This window comes from Pseudomyrmex gracilis, unplaced genomic scaffold (genome assembly GCF_002006095.1).
Source record: "Pseudomyrmex gracilis isolate BER0280 unplaced genomic scaffold, ASM200609v1 scaffold_26, whole genome shotgun sequence".
Lineage (NCBI taxonomy): Eukaryota > Metazoa > Arthropoda > Insecta > Hymenoptera > Formicidae > Pseudomyrmex > Pseudomyrmex gracilis.
In genome coordinates this window covers 772,299-793,724 of record NW_018020610.1, presented here as the reverse complement: position 1 = coordinate 793,724, position 21,426 = coordinate 772,299, and the positions used below count along the sequence as shown (strand labels likewise).

At 35.2% G+C, this 21,426-nt stretch overlaps 7 protein-coding genes across 12 annotated transcripts in view; 5 read left to right on the top strand and 2 right to left on the bottom strand.

Annotated features, from left to right (window-relative positions):
* Positions 1 to 5,572, top strand: part of LOC109852201 (serine/threonine-protein kinase D3) — a 6,113-nt gene extending 541 nt beyond the window's left edge. Inside the window, exons 1-13 of one of the 6 annotated variants that reach the window (XM_020423141.1) lie at positions 9 to 58; positions 699 to 982; positions 1,081 to 1,212; positions 1,302 to 1,507; positions 1,657 to 1,936; positions 2,028 to 2,179; positions 2,277 to 2,326; positions 2,431 to 2,560; positions 2,703 to 2,835; positions 2,968 to 3,147; positions 3,360 to 4,106; positions 4,251 to 4,336; positions 4,437 to 5,572. In XM_020423141.1, coding sequence (XP_020278730.1) covers positions 718 to 982; positions 1,081 to 1,212; positions 1,302 to 1,507; positions 1,657 to 1,936; positions 2,028 to 2,179; positions 2,277 to 2,326; positions 2,431 to 2,560; positions 2,703 to 2,835; positions 2,968 to 3,147; positions 3,360 to 4,106; positions 4,251 to 4,336; positions 4,437 to 4,550 — 2,475 coding nt within the window. In that variant the 5' untranslated portion in view covers positions 9 to 58; positions 699 to 717 and the 3' untranslated portion in view covers positions 4,551 to 5,572. The other 5 variants (XM_020423140.1, XM_020423138.1, XM_020423137.1 and 2 more) reach the window with 5 other exon arrangements.
* Positions 5,573 to 8,756: 3,184 nt separating this feature from the next.
* Positions 8,757 to 11,818, top strand: LOC109852209. The gene is made up of 3 exons (XM_020423153.1): positions 8,757 to 11,010; positions 11,097 to 11,379; positions 11,465 to 11,818. Exons 1-3 carry the CDS (start codon positions 10,898 to 10,900, stop codon positions 11,795 to 11,797), a joined length of 729 nt encoding a protein of 242 aa, XP_020278742.1. The 5' UTR covers positions 8,757 to 10,897; the 3' UTR covers positions 11,798 to 11,818.
* A 710-nt stretch (positions 11,819 to 12,528) lies between these two features.
* Positions 12,529 to 16,049, bottom strand: LOC109852203 (dihydroxyacetone phosphate acyltransferase). The gene is made up of 7 exons (XM_020423145.1): positions 15,962 to 16,049; positions 15,156 to 15,713; positions 14,363 to 14,773; positions 13,719 to 14,232; positions 13,314 to 13,597; positions 12,969 to 13,222; positions 12,529 to 12,890 (listed from the first exon to the last, which is right to left on the bottom strand). Exons 2-7 carry the CDS (start codon positions 15,442 to 15,444, stop codon positions 12,552 to 12,554), a joined length of 2,091 nt encoding a protein of 696 aa, XP_020278734.1. The 5' UTR covers positions 15,445 to 15,713; positions 15,962 to 16,049; the 3' UTR covers positions 12,529 to 12,551.
* On the top strand, positions 16,013 to 17,141 carry LOC109852211. The gene is made up of 4 exons (XM_020423156.1): positions 16,013 to 16,281; positions 16,407 to 16,505; positions 16,637 to 16,785; positions 16,927 to 17,141. Exons 1-4 carry the CDS (start codon positions 16,218 to 16,220, stop codon positions 17,044 to 17,046), a joined length of 432 nt encoding a protein of 143 aa, XP_020278745.1. The 5' UTR covers positions 16,013 to 16,217; the 3' UTR covers positions 17,047 to 17,141.
* Positions 17,035 to 17,472, top strand: LOC109852212 (dolichol phosphate-mannose biosynthesis regulatory protein). The gene has a single exon (XM_020423157.1). The coding sequence runs from the start codon at positions 17,131 to 17,133 to the stop codon at positions 17,383 to 17,385; it is 255 nt and encodes an 84-aa protein (XP_020278746.1). The 5' UTR covers positions 17,035 to 17,130; the 3' UTR covers positions 17,386 to 17,472.
* A 102-nt stretch (positions 17,473 to 17,574) lies between these two features.
* Positions 17,575 to 18,318, top strand: LOC109852210 (nicotinamide riboside kinase 2). Its single transcript, XM_020423154.1, has one exon. The coding sequence runs from the start codon at positions 17,600 to 17,602 to the stop codon at positions 18,176 to 18,178; it is 579 nt and encodes a 192-aa protein (XP_020278743.1). The 5' UTR covers positions 17,575 to 17,599; the 3' UTR covers positions 18,179 to 18,318.
* Positions 18,319 to 18,454: 136 nt separating this feature from the next.
* On the bottom strand, positions 18,455 to 21,417 carry LOC109852206 (COP9 signalosome complex subunit 3). Its single transcript, XM_020423151.1, has 4 exons — positions 20,960 to 21,417; positions 20,449 to 20,703; positions 19,642 to 20,366; positions 18,455 to 19,546 (listed from the first exon to the last, which is right to left on the bottom strand). The coding sequence occupies exons 1-4, from the start codon at positions 21,015 to 21,017 to the stop codon at positions 19,259 to 19,261; spliced, it is 1,326 nt and encodes a 441-aa protein (XP_020278740.1). The 5' UTR covers positions 21,018 to 21,417; the 3' UTR covers positions 18,455 to 19,258.
* Positions 21,418 to 21,426: the final 9 nt, after the last annotated feature.

Genomic DNA, 21,426 nt, shown 5'->3' with positions numbered 1-21,426 from the left:
TTTTTTTTTTTTTTTTTGTTCTTACCTTGCTTTTACAAGAACTCACGCCGAATATATTGTACGTACACCTACACAACACACAGGCGTGTTGTGTGTAGACGCGATTACGAAATTTCTCGGATAAAGTCGCGAATTAATCAAGTATATGCTTTTGGCCCGCGAAGGATGTATAAAACGCCTTCCACGGACACTTCGTGTGTCATTCTTCGCTTTCTCGGAAAAATGAGCAATGAGTAGTTTCTTTTTTTTTTTCTAAAACGTGGGAAAAAACCAGTGCGAGGTGACGATAAATAACAGCCTTTCGTTGATCTCGATGGAAATTTCCTCTTGACATTTATACTTGGCATAATTAAAAAGTATCTTTATATGATGTTTACGCAAATAGTTCTGCATAATGAATACGTCGGTTTAATTATACATTTATACATTGTTTCGAGACGTACGCTCTCTTAGACAATGTTATATACATTTTATAATTATTTTCTTTTTTTACAGAATTATATAATTGTTTTTTTTTAACAAAAAAAATATTAATTGTATTTGTATCTATTGTATTAATATTTTAATTGAAAACCAAAGTGTTAACTTTTTCACATTGCAAATCAACGTAATTGGAAAAGCAAGTGTGGTTTATATTAAATTCTAAATAAAACAGCTGTGAGTCTTGCACACCACAAATTTGTCCGTATGTATTACAGGAAGAAATCACAAAGCGTCATGGAAGGAACAGAAGTTACATTTTTATTCCAATTCGGTCTGACACGTGATACGGTCACGGTGGACAGTAGCACCCTAACACTTAAGGCCCTGAAAGATCTTGCCTGTGATTTTATAAATACCAAGTGTCCGGAGCATGGCTTAAATCATCTGTTTGAGAGATTGATTTTATTTAAGCATGACTACAATTCTACGAATGTTTTGCAACTTATTACGAACACCACAGAAGTAGTTGATGAAACATTAGTGGAAATAGTACTGAGTGGTAAGCAAACCATTCGCCCATTTGCGTTAGCTTTTCCGTTTTAAAATTATTTGCTCTGTGTAGATTTTACAAAATTGTTTCTTATGGGTTCTTTTTAGCACAAGTGCCAAGTGAATATGTTCCCATTCGCCCTCATGCTTTAGCAGTACATTCCTACAAAGTTCCAACATTTTGCGATTTTTGTGGTGAGATGTTGTTTGGACTTGTTCGACAAGGTCTCAAATGTGAAGGTAAATTTATGACAAAATCAATATTTTCTTAAAAATGAGAAGAAAAAAAACAAATTACAAGCATATACGTAACTTGTACATTTTCACAGGTTGTGGCATGAATTATCACAAAAGATGCGTCATTAAAGTACCAAATAACTGCACGCAAGATGTAAGTCAAAGACGGCGTAGTTCAGCCATGCTGAATGTTCCGAGATCACCCAGTCAGGGTTCCACCAGCAGCCTAACCAGCATCACTGACGATAATCACAGTTCAAATAGCACATCTAACACAAGCCAAAATAATAGTACATTGGTATGAGCAAACGTATATCATTTGATCGCTTTAATTTTGCTGTATACTGTGTTGAAAGTGAATAAACATGAGATTGACATTTTTCTTATTCTTTTTTATTTACGACGTTTGCTGTATGTGTGTGTGTGTAAATAACTGCTATATTGTAGGCAATACCGAGTATAATGGCGCCAAAACAATCCCATTCACCGTCACCGGGAGGACGGCCTGTTTGGGTTGAGCGAGAGCTAGCGACACGCATAAAAATCCCGCACACATTTGTAGTACACACATACACACGTCCGACTGTATGCGGACATTGTAAAAAGTTGCTAAAGGGTATATTTAAGCAAGGCCTACAGTGTAAAGATTGTCAATACAATACGCACAAAAAATGTATGGATAAGATACCAAAAGACTGTACCGGCGAAAATCTAAAAGACAACTTAGGTAGATAGAGCAATTTCTTTGAAAGAATATTGAGACTTGTTCATGTATGAATACAAGATGTGTAATAATCAAAAACTGCTTGGATACGCAGGCGAGTACACAGACAGCGGCGTTGGCAGCGAACTAGAAACCAAATGTGATATTAGGAACGAGGAAGCTGACGCCGACAGCGATACAGAATCATCACCTCCGCCACAAGACGTATTCACAAATGACGAGAATAAGATGCCCGAAGATTATACAGTAAGTTATTGAAACACCTATATGCATGTAATATGAACATCTTGCGATATAAAGAATGTTCAGAAAGGCTTTACGATATCGAAATTCGTACTTTTAGGATCATGCACAAAATAACGATGATGAGAATCAAAAGTCGCGGCCGTCAAGGTAAGTTTTTTTTTTGTGATAACGCCGAGTTTAAATGTAATTTTTTTTTTTCAAAAACGTCATTTTTATAATCGAGTTTTCTTTTTCCATAAAAAAAAAAATAGCTGTAGTTCAACACCAAGTAACAACATTCCATTGATGCGGATAGTACAAAGTGTAAAGCATACCAAAAGACGCGGATCTAAAGTATTGAAAGAAGGCTGGATGGTACATTTCACTAATCGTGATCCAGTTGTAAGTATGAGCGAAAACAGTTATATAATTTGCATCTTTCGACGAACGTGAACATTAATGATTGAATGGAATATATATTAAAAAAACAAAAAAAAAAAAAAAACACTAATATATACAAAACCGCTCGTTTTTCTCGTTTTAGAGAAAGAAACATTATTGGCGGCTCGATACAAAATCTATAACGCTGTTTCAAAATGAAAACAGTTCCAAATATTACAAGGAAATACCACTGGCTGAAATCACAGCGATCGAAACTGCTAAAACGCCTCGCTCATGTATGTTGCGTTCGCAAGTGAAAAAAAAAAAAAAAAAAAAAAAAAATCAGTGCATTTTTCTTTTGTTACGAAGTTTTATCATATAAAGCTTTTTTCGGTTAGATTTTTTACACAGCCTACTTTACGTTGTAGATATAATGCATTGCTTTGAGCTAAAAACTGCCAATGTTGATTACTATGTCGGTGAAGACCCATCATACGGACAGAATTGCGGCCAAGTCTCTCCTCCTGAAAGTGGTATTGGAGCTCACATAGCTAGATCTTGGGAAACTACTATTAGACAAGCACTTATGCCTGTAACTGTATCGACTAGTATGTATATTTGATTTGCTGTCACGAGATTTTGCGCGAAACCATAGTGTCAACTATTTTTACGTTTTTGCTTTTGTCATAATTTATTACATTTTGTGTGTTCATGTCATCATCCATATATGTAATTTCGCGTAATTGACTATTTATATGTATGTGTCGCCGTTATTTTACTTCTTAGAGATGCGATAGAGAGAAAATTATGTTTGTTATAGATCAAGAAGAATCCACCGAACCCGAGGAAAACATTACCGACATGTCACAGTTATACCAGATCTTTCCAGACGAGGTTTTAGGATCCGGACAATTCGGCATAGTTTACGGAGGCGTTCACCGCAAGAGCAGCCGTCCGGTCGCCATAAAAGTTATCGATAAATTGCGTTTTCCTACCAAACAAGAGGCTCAATTGAAAAACGAAGTAGCTATTCTGCAAAATCTGTCGCACAGCGGTGTAGTGAATCTGGAGCGAATGTTCGAGACGCCGGAGAGAATATTCGTAGTGATGGAGAAGCTGAAAGGCGACATGCTCGAAATGATTCTGAGCTCCGAGAAGGGACGACTCAGCGAACGAATAACCAAGTTCCTTATCACGCAAATTCTCGTCGCGTTGAAGCATCTTCACAGCAAGAATATCGTTCATTGCGATCTGAAGCCGGAAAACGTGTTGCTTAGCAGCGACGCGGATTTCACTCAGGTGAAACTGTGCGACTTCGGCTTCGCGCGAATAATTGGCGAGAAGAGCTTTCGTAGAAGCGTCGTCGGCACACCGGCATACTTGGCGCCGGAAGTTTTACGAAACAAAGGCTATAATCGTTCTTTAGACATGTGGAGCGTCGGTGTTATTATTTACGTATCATTAAGCGGCACGTTCCCGTTCAACGAAGAAGAGGATATCAATGAACAGATTCAAAATGCTGCCTTTATGTATCCACCGACTCCGTGGAAGGAAATTTCCAACGAAGGTGAAGATCAAAATCCATCTTTTCATCGTCTATTTTTACTTGCTTTTAACAAATTTGCAATATATTTTAATTAATGCCCAAAGATATATGTATTATTTTCTAAACATATATCAATATATTTATTTTATGTTTTTTTATCTTCAGCTATTGATTTAATTAACAACCTTCTGCAAGTTAAGCAGAGAAAAAGATATACCGTGGACAAAAGTTTGCAACACGTGTGGTTACAAGTAAGTATACGTGCGCACTTAGTTTACATCTGGCTTGCATTCTGTCTTTGGATTATTTGTGGTATTAAAAATCTCTCTATTTTTTTTTTTTTTTAATCAGGATTATCAAACATGGTGCGACTTGAGAAAATTGGAGGAGAAAGTTGGCTATCGATATTTGACTCACGAGAGCGACGATGCACGTTGGTTGGCGTACAGTAATCAAGAGGCATGACAGAACTGTTCGTCTGTGCTGAACATTGAAACATTACCAACTACCTTGTCGATCCACAAAGGCTGGGCTCGATGTGCTCGAGCTACTTTACGGCGATTCATTCGTGCCTGACTCCCCGTAAAAGTACGTGAAAATTAGTACAAGCTTGTCTTTCGGCCAATATATCCCGAATATGTCGTTCTTTGTACTTAACAAATCACTAATGATACTCCAAGTTTGCATTTCGGGATACTGTTGTTTCCTTTGGCATTACTACTTAAACGTAATATTCAAAAGAAACTTCCATAATTTTAATATATTCCCACAAAACTATAACAAAGAGATTTCAATTTACAAATATATATTACATGTAGGATATGTATTATATACATATATATACATATAAGAGGAATAAGTACCTAAAAAAGTACCTACAAACACATATTATAAATGATTTTATTCGGGAACATTTTGTTTTTGTTTTTTTTATATAAATATTTGTTATCTTTTTTTGATAGATATTGTTATCTCCAAGATATTTATTCTTCCAAATTTTGTTGATAAAAATATTTATATAATTACGGTTTTCACATGTGAATTATTGAGCAATAAGTTCCATTACGATGTAGACATTTTGTTATTTGAAGTGAGTAATGTTGTATCTGATAGAGAAGTGATATTTTTTCTAAATTTATTGAGTTTTTATGTCCATTTTTGACAAAATCTTGTTTTTGTTGATATAAATATTTATTGGCTTAGAAATATGTAAACAAAATTTTTATCGATAAAATTAATTTATGCACCAATTATATACTCATTATCATTCCAAGTTTGTTCCAAAACAAATAATATGAAAAAATTATTGAGATATTGTATATTTAGATCTGCTAATTTATAATGTTTGAATTAAGAGATTCTTATAAATTCTTTTACATTAATGTATAATTATATATTCGTAATTTAAGATATGCAGTTACATACAGCTAAAAACAATTTACTTTTATACAATAAAAGTCGTATGAAAAATATAACCGTGCATAGAATATTACAAAAAAAAGTATTGATATAATATTGGATTGTAAAGCAGTGATTTATTTTAAGAATCTTTACAAATTTTGTATGTATAATATATTTATATAAATTTCTATATGTAACATCTCTAATTTTAGTTTTTACTAAATTAATATATTGTATGAAAAAATCTTAATATATTATTGTGAAAACAAACAAGATCTGTGCATATCTGAATCTCATTTTTAACTACTATTCTATGTACGGTTACAATTAACATACTTACTTGTTAAAAAGTTAGAATATATATGAATTAATAATATACATACATTAATATTAATATATATTAATATTAATCTGATAATTTTTGCTGCAGCACACATTTTTAAAATATTTTTATATATTATTTTACACATGTAAAAGTTTTACATGTACACATATTATAATGTACTTCAATAGTTTTATAATTTCGATAATATTATAAATTTTTTAAATAGACATTCCAATTTTGTGAAAAAAAATTATGGTTTTATTGAAACTGTTGAGAGATTTAGTTTTGAAAGTTTTCCAGTGATTTATTTTATATATATTTTTTATTATTTGTATAACTTTTGTAAGCTTTTGGCTTTTAGCAGATTAATATTACATAAAGAAGATACAGAAAATAATTAATATGTTAATTTGCAACAATTGTATTGTAAGATAGTATATTTTTGAGATATAACATTTTTTTCAAAGCCTTCGGCGAATCTCTACATAATTCATAGAACAAGCTGTACATAATTTAGGAATAATTTTCTTAATTAATAATTTTTTCAATCATATTTTTTACATTCGTAATATTTGAACAGGTTGTTTTGGATTTTGCTTATTCTTTATTCATTTCTTTTGGAACGTTTTGTTCATTGATAATGTGAAACGATGATTGTGCGTCAGTCAATATGAAACAAAGGTTGACTTAGAAAATAGCAAAGAAATTTAACGTTACACACACTTACTTATATATCCTAATAAAATATATTTAAAGTATATTAAGAACATTGCAGAGAGAAAAGGTTGTTATACTTAAGCATTTGAGAACAAAATACGTAATTCTCAAGCAGTTTTTATTAAACGAAATTGTGAAATGTATATTAGAAAGATAATATCGTAATAGAAATTGGCTTTATATCGTTATATGTAAAATATATATGGCCTATATACTTTTAACAATTAATAGTACATAGAACAAAAAAGTTATTCATTGTACATTATATATCACATGTGTAGCGATTTTTCTATTTCCCCAAGAACAGATATATACACATTCAATGATATTATAGGTCGGTGGAAAAGTTCTGCGGATTTTTTAATAGATGACACTGTAGTGTCAGAAAATAATTATTGCGTGTCGTTCAAATGTCAGTCTGCCGCACATATTTTGGCACATATTTTGGCGTCACACTACGCTTGATATTTGGCAAAAGTGTTTGTTTTGGTCGGACGTGTTTTACGGCATACAACTAAAATGGAAGATCAAAAATTGCATTTTCGCCATATTTTGCTGTTTTTATTCCGTAAAGAATATAAAGCGGCGGACGCTAAGCGCGAAAGATGGTTTGCTCGCTTCCGTTCCGGAGAATTTAATCTCCAAGATGCACCACGTTCTGGACGGCCAAATTCTGTTGACGACTCCTGGCTACAGTGAAGAGTGATCGACACTTAACGACTCGAGAAATTGCGAAGCGCTTCGGCATTCATCATACAACCGTTATAGATAGATTAAAAAAGCTTGGCATGAAAAAGCTTGATGTATGGGTGCCGCACGAACTGAGCGAAAAGAACATCATGGATCGGATTTTAGTGTGCGAATCTCTCCTGAAACAAAACTCTCTAGACCCATTTCTGAAACGGATCATCACTGGAGACGAGAAATAGGTTGTCTACAACAACATTAAGCGACGGAAGTTGTCGTGCGGTCCGGGCGAGTCTTCACAAACGGTGGCAAAATCTAATTTGCATTCACAGAAAGTAATGCTATGTATTGGGTTGGCAACAAAGTAATTTCGGTTGTCACTCATAGGGAGCGTTGCTTTATTTTTTTTTAGTGACTTGTGTTAGTGATGTACTTTGGCTTTTGACATTTGATATCAGTCACATTGAGGTTACTTTAGAAGCAAGTGGTGCGTGATTTTTTTTTGTAGCTGTTAGTTGTGAGTCAATTTTAACATGGAGCGCAGAAACGAACATTTTCGGCATATTTTACTTTTTTATTTCCGTGAAGGAAAGAAAGCTGCTGAGGCTTACAAAGAGATACGTGAAGTTTATGGTGTTGATTGCTTAACAGAGCGCACGTGTCAGAATTGGTTTAAAAAATTCCGTTCTGGAGATTTTTCCCTCAAAGATGAGCAACGTTCTGGTCGACCTACTGAAGTTGATGATGACCAAATCAAAGTCATAATTGAAGAGGATCGTCATATAACTGTTCGAGAGATTGCAGANAGGTTAAATGTATCGCATACAACAGTTGAAAAACACTTAAAATGTATTGGACTCGTTAAGAAACTCGATATTTGGGTACCGCATGAATTGAAAGAGATTCACTTAACACAACGAATCAACATTTGCGATATGCACCTTAAGCGCAATGAAACCGACCCTTTCTTGAAAAGAATCATCACTGGTGATGAAAAATGGGTCGTCTACAGCAACATCATTCGAAAACGATCATGGTGCAAGCACGATGAAGCAGCACAAACCACATCGAAAAAAATCATGCTGTCAATTTGGTGGGATTACAAAGGTGTTGTATATTTTGAGCTACTTCCAAGAAACCAGACGATCAATTCAGACGTTTACTGTCAACAACTTATGAAACTGGATGAAGCAATCAAAGAAAAACGGCCAGAATTGGCAAATCGGAAAGGATTAGTGTTCCACCATGATAATCCAAGGCTTCACACATCTTTGGCAACTCGCGGAAAATTATTGGAGCTTGGTTGGGAAGTGATGCAACATCCTCCATACAGCCCTGATCTGGCACCATCTGATTACCATTTATTTCGAAGTTTGCAGAATTCTTTGAATGGTAAAACTTTCACAAATGACGATGACCTTAAATCGCACTTGGTTCAGTTTTTTGCTGATAAGGACCAGAAATTTTATGAGCGCGGAATCATGAAGCTGCAAGAAAGATGGCAAAAAGTCATTGAACAAAATGGAAAATATGTAATTGATTGAAGATTATTCTTTGTATTAAAAAAATGAGTTTTATTTCATATTACAAAACCGAAATTACTTTGTTGCCAACCCAATATTTGGTGGGACTATAAAGGAGTGCTGTGGTTCGAGCTGCTCCCGCAGGACCAAACAATAGATTCGAAAAAATACTGCGCTCAACTCGACAAATTGCGCAAAGTAGTGCAAGAGAAGCGGCCAGAATTGTCCAATAGAAAAGGTGTGATTTTCCATCATGACAACGTTTAACCGCATACTTCTTTGGTCACGAAAAAAAAATTGCAGAGCTTTGGCTGGGAAATGATGCAGCACCCACCATATTCGCCGGACCTTGCACCGTCTGATTATCACTTGTTTCGCTCGCTGCAAAACAATCTTGACGGTCATCAATTCGATTCAATAGAGGCCATCCGAAATCACCTCGTTGATTTTTTCGACCACAAGTCCCAAGGGTTTTACGAGAGCGGCATCAAGGCCCTACCGAAACGTTGGCAACAAATTTTAGATCAAGACGGTCAACACATTGTGGACTAAATTAATTTTTATAAATGTCGATTTTGTGTTTAAAATTTTATATTAAAAATCCGCAGAACTTTCCCACCAATCAATATTTATAATAAACCTAGAGATAATCAAGATCTGTAATATAACAGAATACATAAATAGGCATTGACACACACACACACACACACACACACATATATATATACACACGCATTAATTGTTATATTTTATAACAACTTTTGAAAGTTTATTGTGTATCTTATTCATAGAAGTTTTCGTATTATACATAATGTAGATTATTGTCTCAATGCGTATATTACATACTTATATTGTACTTACAAGTTATATTAACATATACAAGCGTAATCTTCGAACAGTCAAAACGTACGTTTAACATTCCGTTTGTGGAAATGCTTTTACAATACTCAGCGATGCATTTAAATTTTCTTCTTAGATATATACAAAAAAAAAAAAAGCAGCTTTAATAGGAAAAAGTGAAATTTTTATTGTGGTTTCTTGTACCTAATATTGTGCTAAACCTTGTGCTTAACACGCGTTCGTAATAAGACAGGATAATATTACATATATACATATTTAATTATATATAAGCAATGTTTAAATATATTCGAAATTTGATATTGGCGCATGATTGTATACACGTGTTCGGCTTAATTTCATTCGATGTTTCATATACGCTCGATTATTGGTTGAACAAAAAAAAATGTTAAACAAATAATAATATATTGTTCATTTCAAGAAGAAACATTATGCGTATCGTTACCCCACGAGATGCGTTTAAACAAGATTATAAATTATCTGATTATTGTACGTATACTTAGTGCCAGGTGGAAGCAAACAATTTACATGTTATAATTCTCTTTTTCCTTGTAGGAGCAATTATAACTAACCAAGCGGCAATGCGACTAAACAGTAAAACCGCGTTTCTCTTTATAACAATACTTTGCAATAAATAAAATGTTATATAAAGAGAACGCAAATCACACCTTGCGTAGCTGATAGTAGACATGTTACTTATATTCGTTTGTTCGAATTCGCAATTTTATAAGAATTTTTCCGTAGAGATGAAAAACTATATGTAACTATATCTAAATAACAAAATAAACGATATTATTCGTTTCGACGAGTTTTACATCTTTCTCCGAACAAAAACAAAGAACTTTTGCTAAAGAGCTGACTTTTGGTACGTTACTTAAAACGCGCATTTTTTCCAAACTGTTTCTTTTTATTTTATAGAGAAAAAAAAATCACGTTGATATCATGCGGAAATAATGTCATGAAGAAATGTAACTATATAAGCAGCTCTTTCTTCCGGCAACTGTTCCCAGTGCGTGATCACATCTCTTTCATCAGATTCGTCTCGTTCTCTTTAATTCTAACAGAAACATATCTCTGCCGGAAATAATAGTGTCCCCTCGCGCGTGTCTGCGCGTCCCACAAGAGACGCGCGTTTCCGAATTGAGGATGCACGGTAACAACCGGAAAAATTGGCGTGAATGTTCTTGTGAAGTAGAGACGCAGAAGACAACTCGCGCTCTGAGAATATGATGAAATGTGATTTGGAATAGTGTAAAATAACACGCAAATAACATTTGTGTTTCCGATTGCTTATTGAAATTATGTTCGCGCAAGACACGTTTTACGTTCTATGTGCGGTGATAATTTTGGCGGATGTCAACACAGCAGACTGGGTGGACATGCCGCAATTTTCGGACGAGAACAAAATTTACAGGTAAAAATTGACACGTTGTACAACTTCAAAATTTGTACCGAATCACAACACTTCGTGTTCTGTCTTTTTTTTTCTCTCTCTTTAAGGATACCTCCCGCACAGTACGATCAGTTTTACAAGTTCAGACGAGGCGATGATACGGACGTGGTGTTTCATTTTTCTGACGATCGAAACGACAGTCAGTCTCGTCGTCGTCTCGTTAAGATCACACACGCGGCGATCGATAAGAAAACGGAAATTAAGGAACCATTAAGTTCCGCATCATTGTCGACACAATTGTCGAACGTGTTTCGCGACGTTCAAATTAACGACGATTCCAGCGGGACAAGTAAAAATCGCGCCACAATAAACGACAACGCTGCGACTGAGGTAATGTAGATATATTTTATTTCTCAAATAATTAGTGTTAAATAATACAAAAGTCGTATAACAAAACAATTTCAATGTCGTATAGAACTTACTTAGCGAATACGGCATGTCATCAATAACAACAACAACAACAACGGCTACAATATCTAAGACTTTTACCACTCAATCATCGTCGACTACAACACACAAGCAGAATATTACACGAGATGAATACTGCAATGACACATTGAAACAGGACGATACTATATTTCAATATTTGCCCGTAGACATACTTAAAAGTGTACATCAGACGTTGCAATCGCAGCCGGCGTCGTTCGAAGGAAAGCTTCATTTCCTCAAAATGTTCGAGAAAACGTTAATGTCAGAGATAGGTGAGCGCGTTATACTTCGTTTGTTTACATCATTCTTCGCACGTTGATTTCGACGTTGATTTTGAGATCTGCATGAATATTTTTGTTCATTGACGACAGAATCTCGTCTCGCCGCTGCCATGTCGCCCAGTCGAAAAACGAGAGGAGCGGAGTATTATGGACACGGTTATGACGATCACGATGAGCATTCCGTAGGATTTCCTTCGATAGAAGGCGCGCTGATGGCTATATCTTTTCTCACCTTTGCGGTTTATCTTGTTCGTCTAGTTATGGTAAGAAATATTACGGTTTTTGTTTACATTTTTTTTTTACGTAAGATGCTATTCTGATGCCACCGTGAGAAATTGTATGGTGGCAACCATACAATCTCTTTGTTAACTTCGAGATGAATCTAGAAATGCACTATTTTCTCTTCAGCGCATTACTCTAAACAAATTCTTTTCAGCTTCTATTCCGAAACATGAATAATCCTATAACTACCACAACTGCCGCTACAGTATTTCTCGGTAAGAGAAAAAGATCGGCCGATCTTGATGACGACACTGCTAGAATACTTAATAACATCGACGCCTTCGTTCCTGATCTCTGAATTACAACACAGAGCGGTCTGTTATAATTGTTAGTAAATCGGCTTGTTATATAAAAACACAGTGGAATGGTATACGTCTACGTGTTAACACAAGTTTTGTAATTAAAATATACTAATGGTCGATAATTAGCGTTACTATTATCGGCGCTGTTATTAGTATTATTATCATTATCAGCATGTTGAGGATTCTGTTGCTTCGAAACAAACGTTCGTTATAATTTAGCCTGTACATCTACTGACGGTGTGGAGATGATAAAGGAAAGCGCGTCGGCGTAAGTTCCCACAGGTCGTCGCAGTGGTAATTCGCGCAGCGTTTCCAAAAGACACGCTAGTTTCGCATTATCTGTTCGATATACGTTGGTGTGTTCCTGGTGTGGGATAATAATATTTTGCGATAATAAACTGGACCACGTCGCGTTGTAGAGATCAAGAGACAAGCAATACGGATGCTGACACCAGTCACTTGTTTCAAGTATTAATCTTTCCACTTCTTTCTGCGTTTCAACGAGAATCATCCGATCTGTGAGTTCGCTCGACGTTCTTTCAATCCACTAAAGAGAAAAAAAAAACAATTTTTAACGTAAATATCTCGTCGAAGTTATTTTTATTAATTTGCAAGTAAACCTTACCTCGTATAACAAATTACACATTACATATGCAACGTCTATAAAAGGTGTTACAACGTTGTGCAAGATGGAGAGCAATTCCGTATTATTGCCCAGGAAAATCGAGTCCTTTACTATGCGCAAGCAATTCTCCGACAACAATATGTTCAAGGATTGTTCCCACTCCGCTTTGATCAGACTTTCATCCTCAACAAGACGCAACACAAATTCCGTGCTAACCAATTTTCTCAGTAGTTCATATCGTTTTAAAGCCACTCCTGCAAGTTTGAATATTCATTATATCACTCTTTGATGAAAAAGTTTTGTTTTTTAAGAGTTAATTGTATTGTATGTTTGTGATCACAGCACCGATTTGAGTGCCATCCTCTCCTATCGTTGCGGTAACAAGGGCTGTTTTCGCCAGAAACGTCAAGGTTGGATTCATATAAATTGCAATATTAACGGCGGGCACCGCTATTTGCATAGTTCTCTCAGACAACAAATGTCCCTTGATGTTTGAATAATTCGTTAGTTTGAGTTCTTTGTGTCTTTGTTTGAGCCTTAGCGTGTTTGATGAATCGATCACAATCAACTCGTTATGTGGTTTCAAAGATTCTAATATCTCTTGTTTGATTTTCTCGCCATCGTTACTGCTGTAAAAAAAACACATCATGTTAGAAACGTTACGTTTTACGACGTAACATATTTTGGAATATGTTACGAATATGTGACGTAATTCTCTTTTTTTTATCAAGAAATAAGAAAAACACTCACCTCTCACTTTCGAACATCAATACTTGCAACGACTTGGTGATGAAATTCTTAAATCGTTGATAATCCTTAGCCAACGAATCGAGCGTATATGGTTCTCTCGGCTTCGTTTGAATCCTCTCATTGATTAACAAAGCAACGATGTTGATTGGCATAAGCACGGTATTCTTTTTGTGTGTCTCTATTATAAAGTAAGCTATGTTCTCTACGACCGAGGATGGAACTTTGAAAGAAGGTTCCAGAATTTTTTTCCTGCGATATTTCGCGTCTAAAAATTGACGAGCAGATATTGGCTCTCCGATGTTAAAGAAAATACGACCGTGAGACGCGGGTTTCTGCAGAATGGAAAGCGAGCGTACAAGTCCGGTTGTGCTTTCCTTCGGTTTTGGAACTCCCAGCATTTCGTAAACAAACAATAATTCTTCAGGCGGTCGTTCGTAACTGATGCTCATCGGTACGAAATGTATGTCCGGTACGTTGCCTTGAAGCAAACTCTCCAAAATGATGGAAAGAAGACCTGTGCGTAGCAAAACAAAACAAAACAAAAATATTTAACATACGAGATTTTGTTGTATATAAGATTTCTCAAATAGAATTTAATATCTGTACAATGTGTTCAAGACTAGTGTTTTGTCTTAATCGCTTACCATATTTCGGTACTGTGCTTTTTTGACTGCGACTCCGAGTGCCTTCGATGAAAAATTCTATCGCTCTATTGCTATGACTAATGATGGTATTTATGTACGATCGGAAAATTTGCTTGTACAATGGATCATTGGAGAAACTGCGTCTTATGTAAAACGCTCCAGTTTTTCGCAATAATTCACCAACTATTTTCATATTGTAAAAGTCCATACCAGCCGCGATATTCGGTAACGCCATGTCGTAGGAAAATAGAATGTACGACAGCAAAATGAAATCCAAATAACTTCTGTGAGACGGCACGTAAACGTACTGTATCTGGGAGATTAGCATTTCCTTTTTCAAGTTTGTGAGATTGGTTTCATTTATGTATATTTTCGAGAACATTCTCTTCATAGCTTTTGTAATGAAAATACCTGAAATATTTATTTATTTTTAAATGCACCAATGTAAGACCACGAGAGACATGCTGCTTAATGTATTTAATTATTAAATATATGCGAAGCTGCATTTGTTTATTCGACTGTATGTAATAAACTTGTACTTATTGATAAATGAATGATAGTGTTAAATAAAACTATTGTATGTACATGTTATATTGATCGTATATTGAAATATATTAAAAATCTTATATGTGAGAAAATATTAGATTTGTAATATGTGTGCTTTGACTTAATAACAAATGAGCAGTATTCTCAAACAAAACCATGGTATGTATATGTATTATACTAATTTTATAGTGCATAAAACTATGATATATGTGTGTGTAAAAATACTACATAATATATAGTAAAATACCCAGCCAACGAACTGTTGCTAAATCTGCTTTACTAGCCATTTCATTTATCATTGCACGAGCTCTTTTCTCAACATCCTTAAGTTTAGCACCTGTTGTTTTTACTATCAAAGCAATTGTAGCTTTGACCAAAGTGTCCGTCAAAACTGATTGTATCACTTTATCTCTACTATAGACCAACTCGATTGGCAACATATGGGGTAGCAATGGATCCAACGGGCGTGTTGCCCACAGAAAATCACAGTCCTTTCTTCTCTCCTCCAACAGATCCACAAATTTACTCTGTTCCATCTTTTCTGATATTTCTACTCAACTCAGTAAATAAAATGACTTGCTGACCGTTATTTACATGTAGTTATGTGAAAATATCAAATGTTTTCTGTGTCATTTAGAAGCTTCTTAGTTATATTAAACACCACCTTCCTGAACAACATTTGCATTTGCACAATTCATAGTCAATTATACATTCAAATTTCATGTAAGATTTCCTTTTGTACACGCAAATTTTACAAGTACAGCTGATAATAATTTCTTATCTGATTAGATATACATGATGATATCTATAAATTAGAAATACTGATGTAATGAACGTAAAACAAAATTTAGATTAGATTTTTACTAAAGAGAAATATTATTTTCAGTTTGGACACAAGGTAGTTAAAGTTACTACAAGTCATTAACAATGAATTTGAAATTTTTACGAAATACGTAATATAAATCAGACGTTACGTTACTCATTCGCTAGGCATGCGCATTTACGTATGTTTGTAAACATACACATACATAAAACTCACACTACAGTACTCACCTATGTTAGGCATGCGCATTGTAGTTAAAAGTACACAATTGGAAAACTTTGAAAGGCAGAGTTGGACGGAGATTCTATCTCACTCTCACAGATATTGGACTGGACTCACCAAAAGAGTGTCAGGATTGCCAGATCGCTCTCCAACACATATGCTGTCTAAGAACAAATAATTACGTGACTAATATTTATCGTAAATACTATAAAAAAATCTATCCAGTTTTACGTAATTTTATGACTTTACGTCACATTCAGAGGAATGTCCACGTCACTGGTGTACAAAAGCTTGGAGTTATCGGGCTTTGAAAAAGATTCGCATAAAGGTTAGTTTATTTTTGATTATACACGTGTGTAGATTGTAGATGTGATTGTATCAGTAAAAAAAAAAAAAGTTATGCACGTGTATTTATAATTAATGAATATTGTATAAATATGAAACAAATTGCAGCGCAAAAAAGAAAGAAAAAACGTAAAAATATCAAATATGAGGGAGTCTGGGATTTAATTCCTCCTAAACATAGAATTTTTTCCAAAAACGATGAGACAGGTTAGTACAATGTCGCGTCAGTTATAATAAATTGCGCATGTATATATATATATATATATATCTATATTATAATTATTTGCATATGTACACTTGCGTGCGATACAAAGTGATATTTTGTTTTTTTTTTTTAGATCCTGATATTCCTCTAGGCAGATCCAGCAAGATTACAGTTTACGAGACACAGAAACATCTGGCGTCTCAAGAAGATCCTACTGAGAAAAATGTACAACTACTTCTGTCATTGTGCAACAATCGATTAGATCCCAAAACAACGAGTACTGTAAGTGAAAAATTAATATTGTTAGAAAACAATTATAGTAAAAAAAAATGCAATCAAGCAGATTATCGCATGCAATTAAAACTTCTCACCTTTTAAAACTTTTTATCTAAGAATAATGTCTGAAAATAAATTTTGTTTTAGTTGTTGCATCGTGCTGTAGGAAGGCGATACGCTCGGCAACAAGAGAAACCTAAAGAATCCGAGGCCACAGCTTTCACCGAAGAAGATTTCAGAAAATTCGAACAAGAGTACACAGAATAAAACTAATCTCATGGTATTATTAGATATAAAAAAATAGTGCGATGTGCGAATTGAAATTAAAATTTCAAATTTGAATGATCAGCAATGTTCGATAGCGATCGTCAGAAAGGAAAAGTGATATTAATATTAACCCTCATTTTGTTTTTATACTATACTATCTGGGTGATTGGTTTGCCATTTATTGACGATGACAGATTGAGATCTCTGTTCTACCCCTACAATCTAGCCCTGATAGTTCCCGCGAGTTTCGGTCTAATTTTTATTGGCGGTTTAATACTCTTTACTGTGTATCATATAAGACCATATTTGTCCTCTGCAAAATCAAAGAAAATGGAATAACATATTTCTTTTTGTTACACTTTACTATGTACCTCATGCACGTATCTAAGAATTATAAGAGGCGAACGCGCACCATAATAATGTGAACTCGGTATCAGTTACATAATGTAATGACACATCATTCCGTCTTTATTCTCAATTGCTCAATTGAACAAGATAATTTTCTCTTATCCATCGCATTGTGAACACCACCGCGGAACCGATAACGTTAAAAATGACGTCGAAGCAGTGGCTAATAGTTGGCATATCCGGAGCAACCTGTAGCGGGAAGAGCACATTGGCCAATAGAATTGGCAATAATTTTCCAGGATCTATTACGGTGCGTCAAGACGATTATTTCTTGCCACCGGACGATCCGCGTCACATTAAAATACCGGAATTGAATCACATGAATTGGGATTTGATAACGAGTCTCGATATGGAGAGAATGCGTTTCGATATTATGAAGATAATTCGCACCCGCGAAAAACGTGCGACCGATTCAAGAAAGACGGTATTGATATTGGACGGCTTTTTGCTCTTCAAAGATAAAACTATTGCGGACCTGTGTGATCTCAAGTACTTCCTGACGTTGACGAAGGAGCAATGCTGGGAACGACGAAAAAATCGTGCGTACGATCCTCCCGACGTGCCGGGATACTTCGACAAAGTAGTGTGGCCTGAATACGAAAAGTACGTGAAGGAGATCACACAAGACGGCGACAGAACCATAAAGTTCATCGATGGATCCAAAGATATGGAAGAAGTTTATGAAATAGTTTCCAAGGAAATCACCAACCATTCGTTGTCTTAAGTGTATATTTTGGCACAGCCTTATGATAAATTCAAATTTTAACTCAAAAAACCGATGTTAAAACAACCACTTTTCCAAAAAATTTATGAATTTATATATCAACATTGTGTGTAAGTAATAAATATACGTATCTGATTCTACATTGTTTTAGAAATTCAAACAAGTACAAACCAACCAAAAAGCTACAAGTCGTCGTGTTTGTGATTTGGATTTGTATTATCGCTGTTTTCCACGCGCCAAGTTTGGAAATACATTCGAGAGCTATCAAGCAACTTCTTTTACTTCTGCGTGCGATTGCAGGCAGAGAGATCTCGAAGAGAGATGGGAAGTGAGAGATGCATGTTTTTGATCACAAAACGCACACCATGTCAATGCATAAATGTGTGACAAGTTTCTTGGAAAAGTGTGATATATTGATTCGATATTGCGCACCTTGACACACTATTATATGTAAAATCAATATTGTGCCTAAAATATTTCTATTTCTCCAAGTATTGCGAATTGTGATATAAAACTTATAATTCAATTGGTGTGTGTGTGTTGCGAATATATATATATATGTAGAGTTTACGATAAAAACTTAAAATTGATGACAAGATAATTTGTTTCGCAAATGCTCCCGCGCCGCGCGTATCGGTTTTTACGTTTTCCGTCTAATTTTAAATTTGTTATATATGTTACAGAGATTTTTCATGAGAATAAAGAGTTACATAATTTATTGTAAAGTATAAATATTGAACTATATAGGAGTATTTTTGTTTTATATTAATTAGTACAAGGCTTATTTATATATATATTTATTATTTTATTAAAATCTCCGTAACACACATGTCAGATCCTAACTAAATCCACACACACGCGCGCATTCACACGTATTCACATATACAACTCTTATTCGTAAATATTTTTCTCTACAAAAAAGACGGCACGCGCGAACTGTGAAATTTCTCTCTGACTGCTATAAGTTATCCAAAACAAACTTTTACACGTGTTAAAGTCTTGATTCTCAACAAGATTTTTCACAAGTTATCGTAATTTGTTTCATAATAAAGATACCGCGCAAAATAATATACATATATGTTACAGAGGGTAAGTGGTTTGTTTAATTTGCGCGTTTGTAACGTTCGTTGCAGGTCCGGCGGTTTGATCATCCTGATCGTTCTGTCCGCAAGCTTTGCGAATGTATTGCGGCGTGAGAACGACCTCCTCCTCCATCTTCAACACCCGCTTGTCCAGTTCCGTGCACGCTGCCATTTCGTTTTCGAAGTTCGCTAACATTTGAGGCGTGTTATATTTTTCAGGATCGTCGTGGAACACCACCATGCCGTCTTTCTGATTAATCGTCGCAAAGATTTCGCCATCCTCGATCTAAAAACAAATTCATAAATGTCTCAAAATATTCATAAACGTTAAACAATTATTTCAGAATTTGACGTGGACAAAAAAAAAAAAAAAAATTTTACCATATTCAAGATATATTCCTCTGCTTCGGCGGGTCCCGACAACTGAACTCTGCTGGCGACGTCACTTAAACTGAGCGTCAGAAAGGTCTTGGTCAATCTCTGTATGTTCTTCTTGTACAAATAAGCAAGCACCTGTTTTACGAGACCCATGTTGTGATCTCTCACAAACAATTGTTGATACTTTGTGATAATGTTCTGCACCTCCTCACAACTGTTAACCTGATAAGCCGCGGCCAGTTCCTGATACTGCTGGCTCAAGGGCTTGATGTATCTGGTGATCACCTGGCTCGTGTATCTTGGTAGGTTCAACACTTTTCCGTGCAATATGAGTGAGATCAGGATGTATTTTTTGTAACCCTCCAGCATAATATAGCTGACTGCCATCGCGGGTGTCGTTACGCACACTTCGAAGTAATACAACGCCCGATCGTAGTTCTTCAGTGCTGTATATATCATACCACCGTAATAGTAATACAATAGAAAATACTTCGAATCGAACGGACCGCCTTCCTGACTGATACCAGTAATGTCAACGTCGAGAAACTCAAGCGCTGGCTTAAAGCATTTGGACACAAGACACAATAGACAAAGATCGGCATGTATCGATGTTAATTGGCTGTCAAACAGTTGCGCTTTGCGAATCGCGCGACGTAACAATTCAATTCCGCGTATTGGCATTTTTGCTTCCACCAGGCTCTGTGTGTAAAGATGACACAATTCCGCAACTACAAAATATAATATTTATTAATATTACAAACAAAAAATAAAAATAAACGCAGTTCAAATCAGAAATGTTGTCAAACTTACACATTTCTGGCGCAAATCTAACTTGCTCCCCATTGCATCCAACTATGAATTCCTGAACTTGAACAAAAGTTGGCTTGGTTGTCTCAAAAGTAAACCCAGAATTAGACAACGAGAGCTTTATGCAAAGAACTGCCAAAACACCTAAAGAATGTTGTTGCACATCTAACGTCTCCAAAACAGTATCCAGGTGTTGTCCACATTTCATTAACGTATCTTTGTTTTTTTCTATGTAATCGCTAAGTTCTCTAAAATTGCCTATATATTTGATAATTATATTAGACTTTTTTTTATCATATTATATGTAAATTTATTATGCAAATTGTCTTTACATGTGCAAGCTGAACATAAGATTGGCTCTTTAAAATTCAAAGACTATTATTGTTCAAAGATTATTATTGATCATTGATTCAAAAAATAAAAACAATCATTTTTCAGCAAAGATTCTGTTGTACGTTCATCGGTTTCTCGCATTGAGGTTAAGCTTTGACGATAATCCAAAAATCAGTCGTACCCTGCTTTGACATAGTCCGGACATTGTTTACGAAGTGCTCCAATGCTGCGGTTGCCATTACTGCGATTATTCGTTTATCATCACCACCGTGGATCAGCAATTGTGATCGTCTATTTCTATTTACAGCAGAGTTACATCCGCTCGCAGTCGCGTGGATCGAACATTGAATATCCGAATTTTCCGACCACAGTGCTGACACACGGTTGATCAGCGCGACACACACCGGAAACAAAAGAAATCGCGCATGCGATTCTTGTAAATCAGTAGCGTGCGTTATTGGTTGCAAAAATGTTGTTGGATCCTTTAACCAGAAATGAAGAGATGCAAGCACGCATGTTATTTGCAAATAATACAAACGCACGGTCTCATTACGCAATATTATTAATGTCGCGCACTTGACGTTGTATTGTCAAAAAACATATACTACTTTTATTTATCTCGCTCAAAAAAAACATATTCACGTGAAC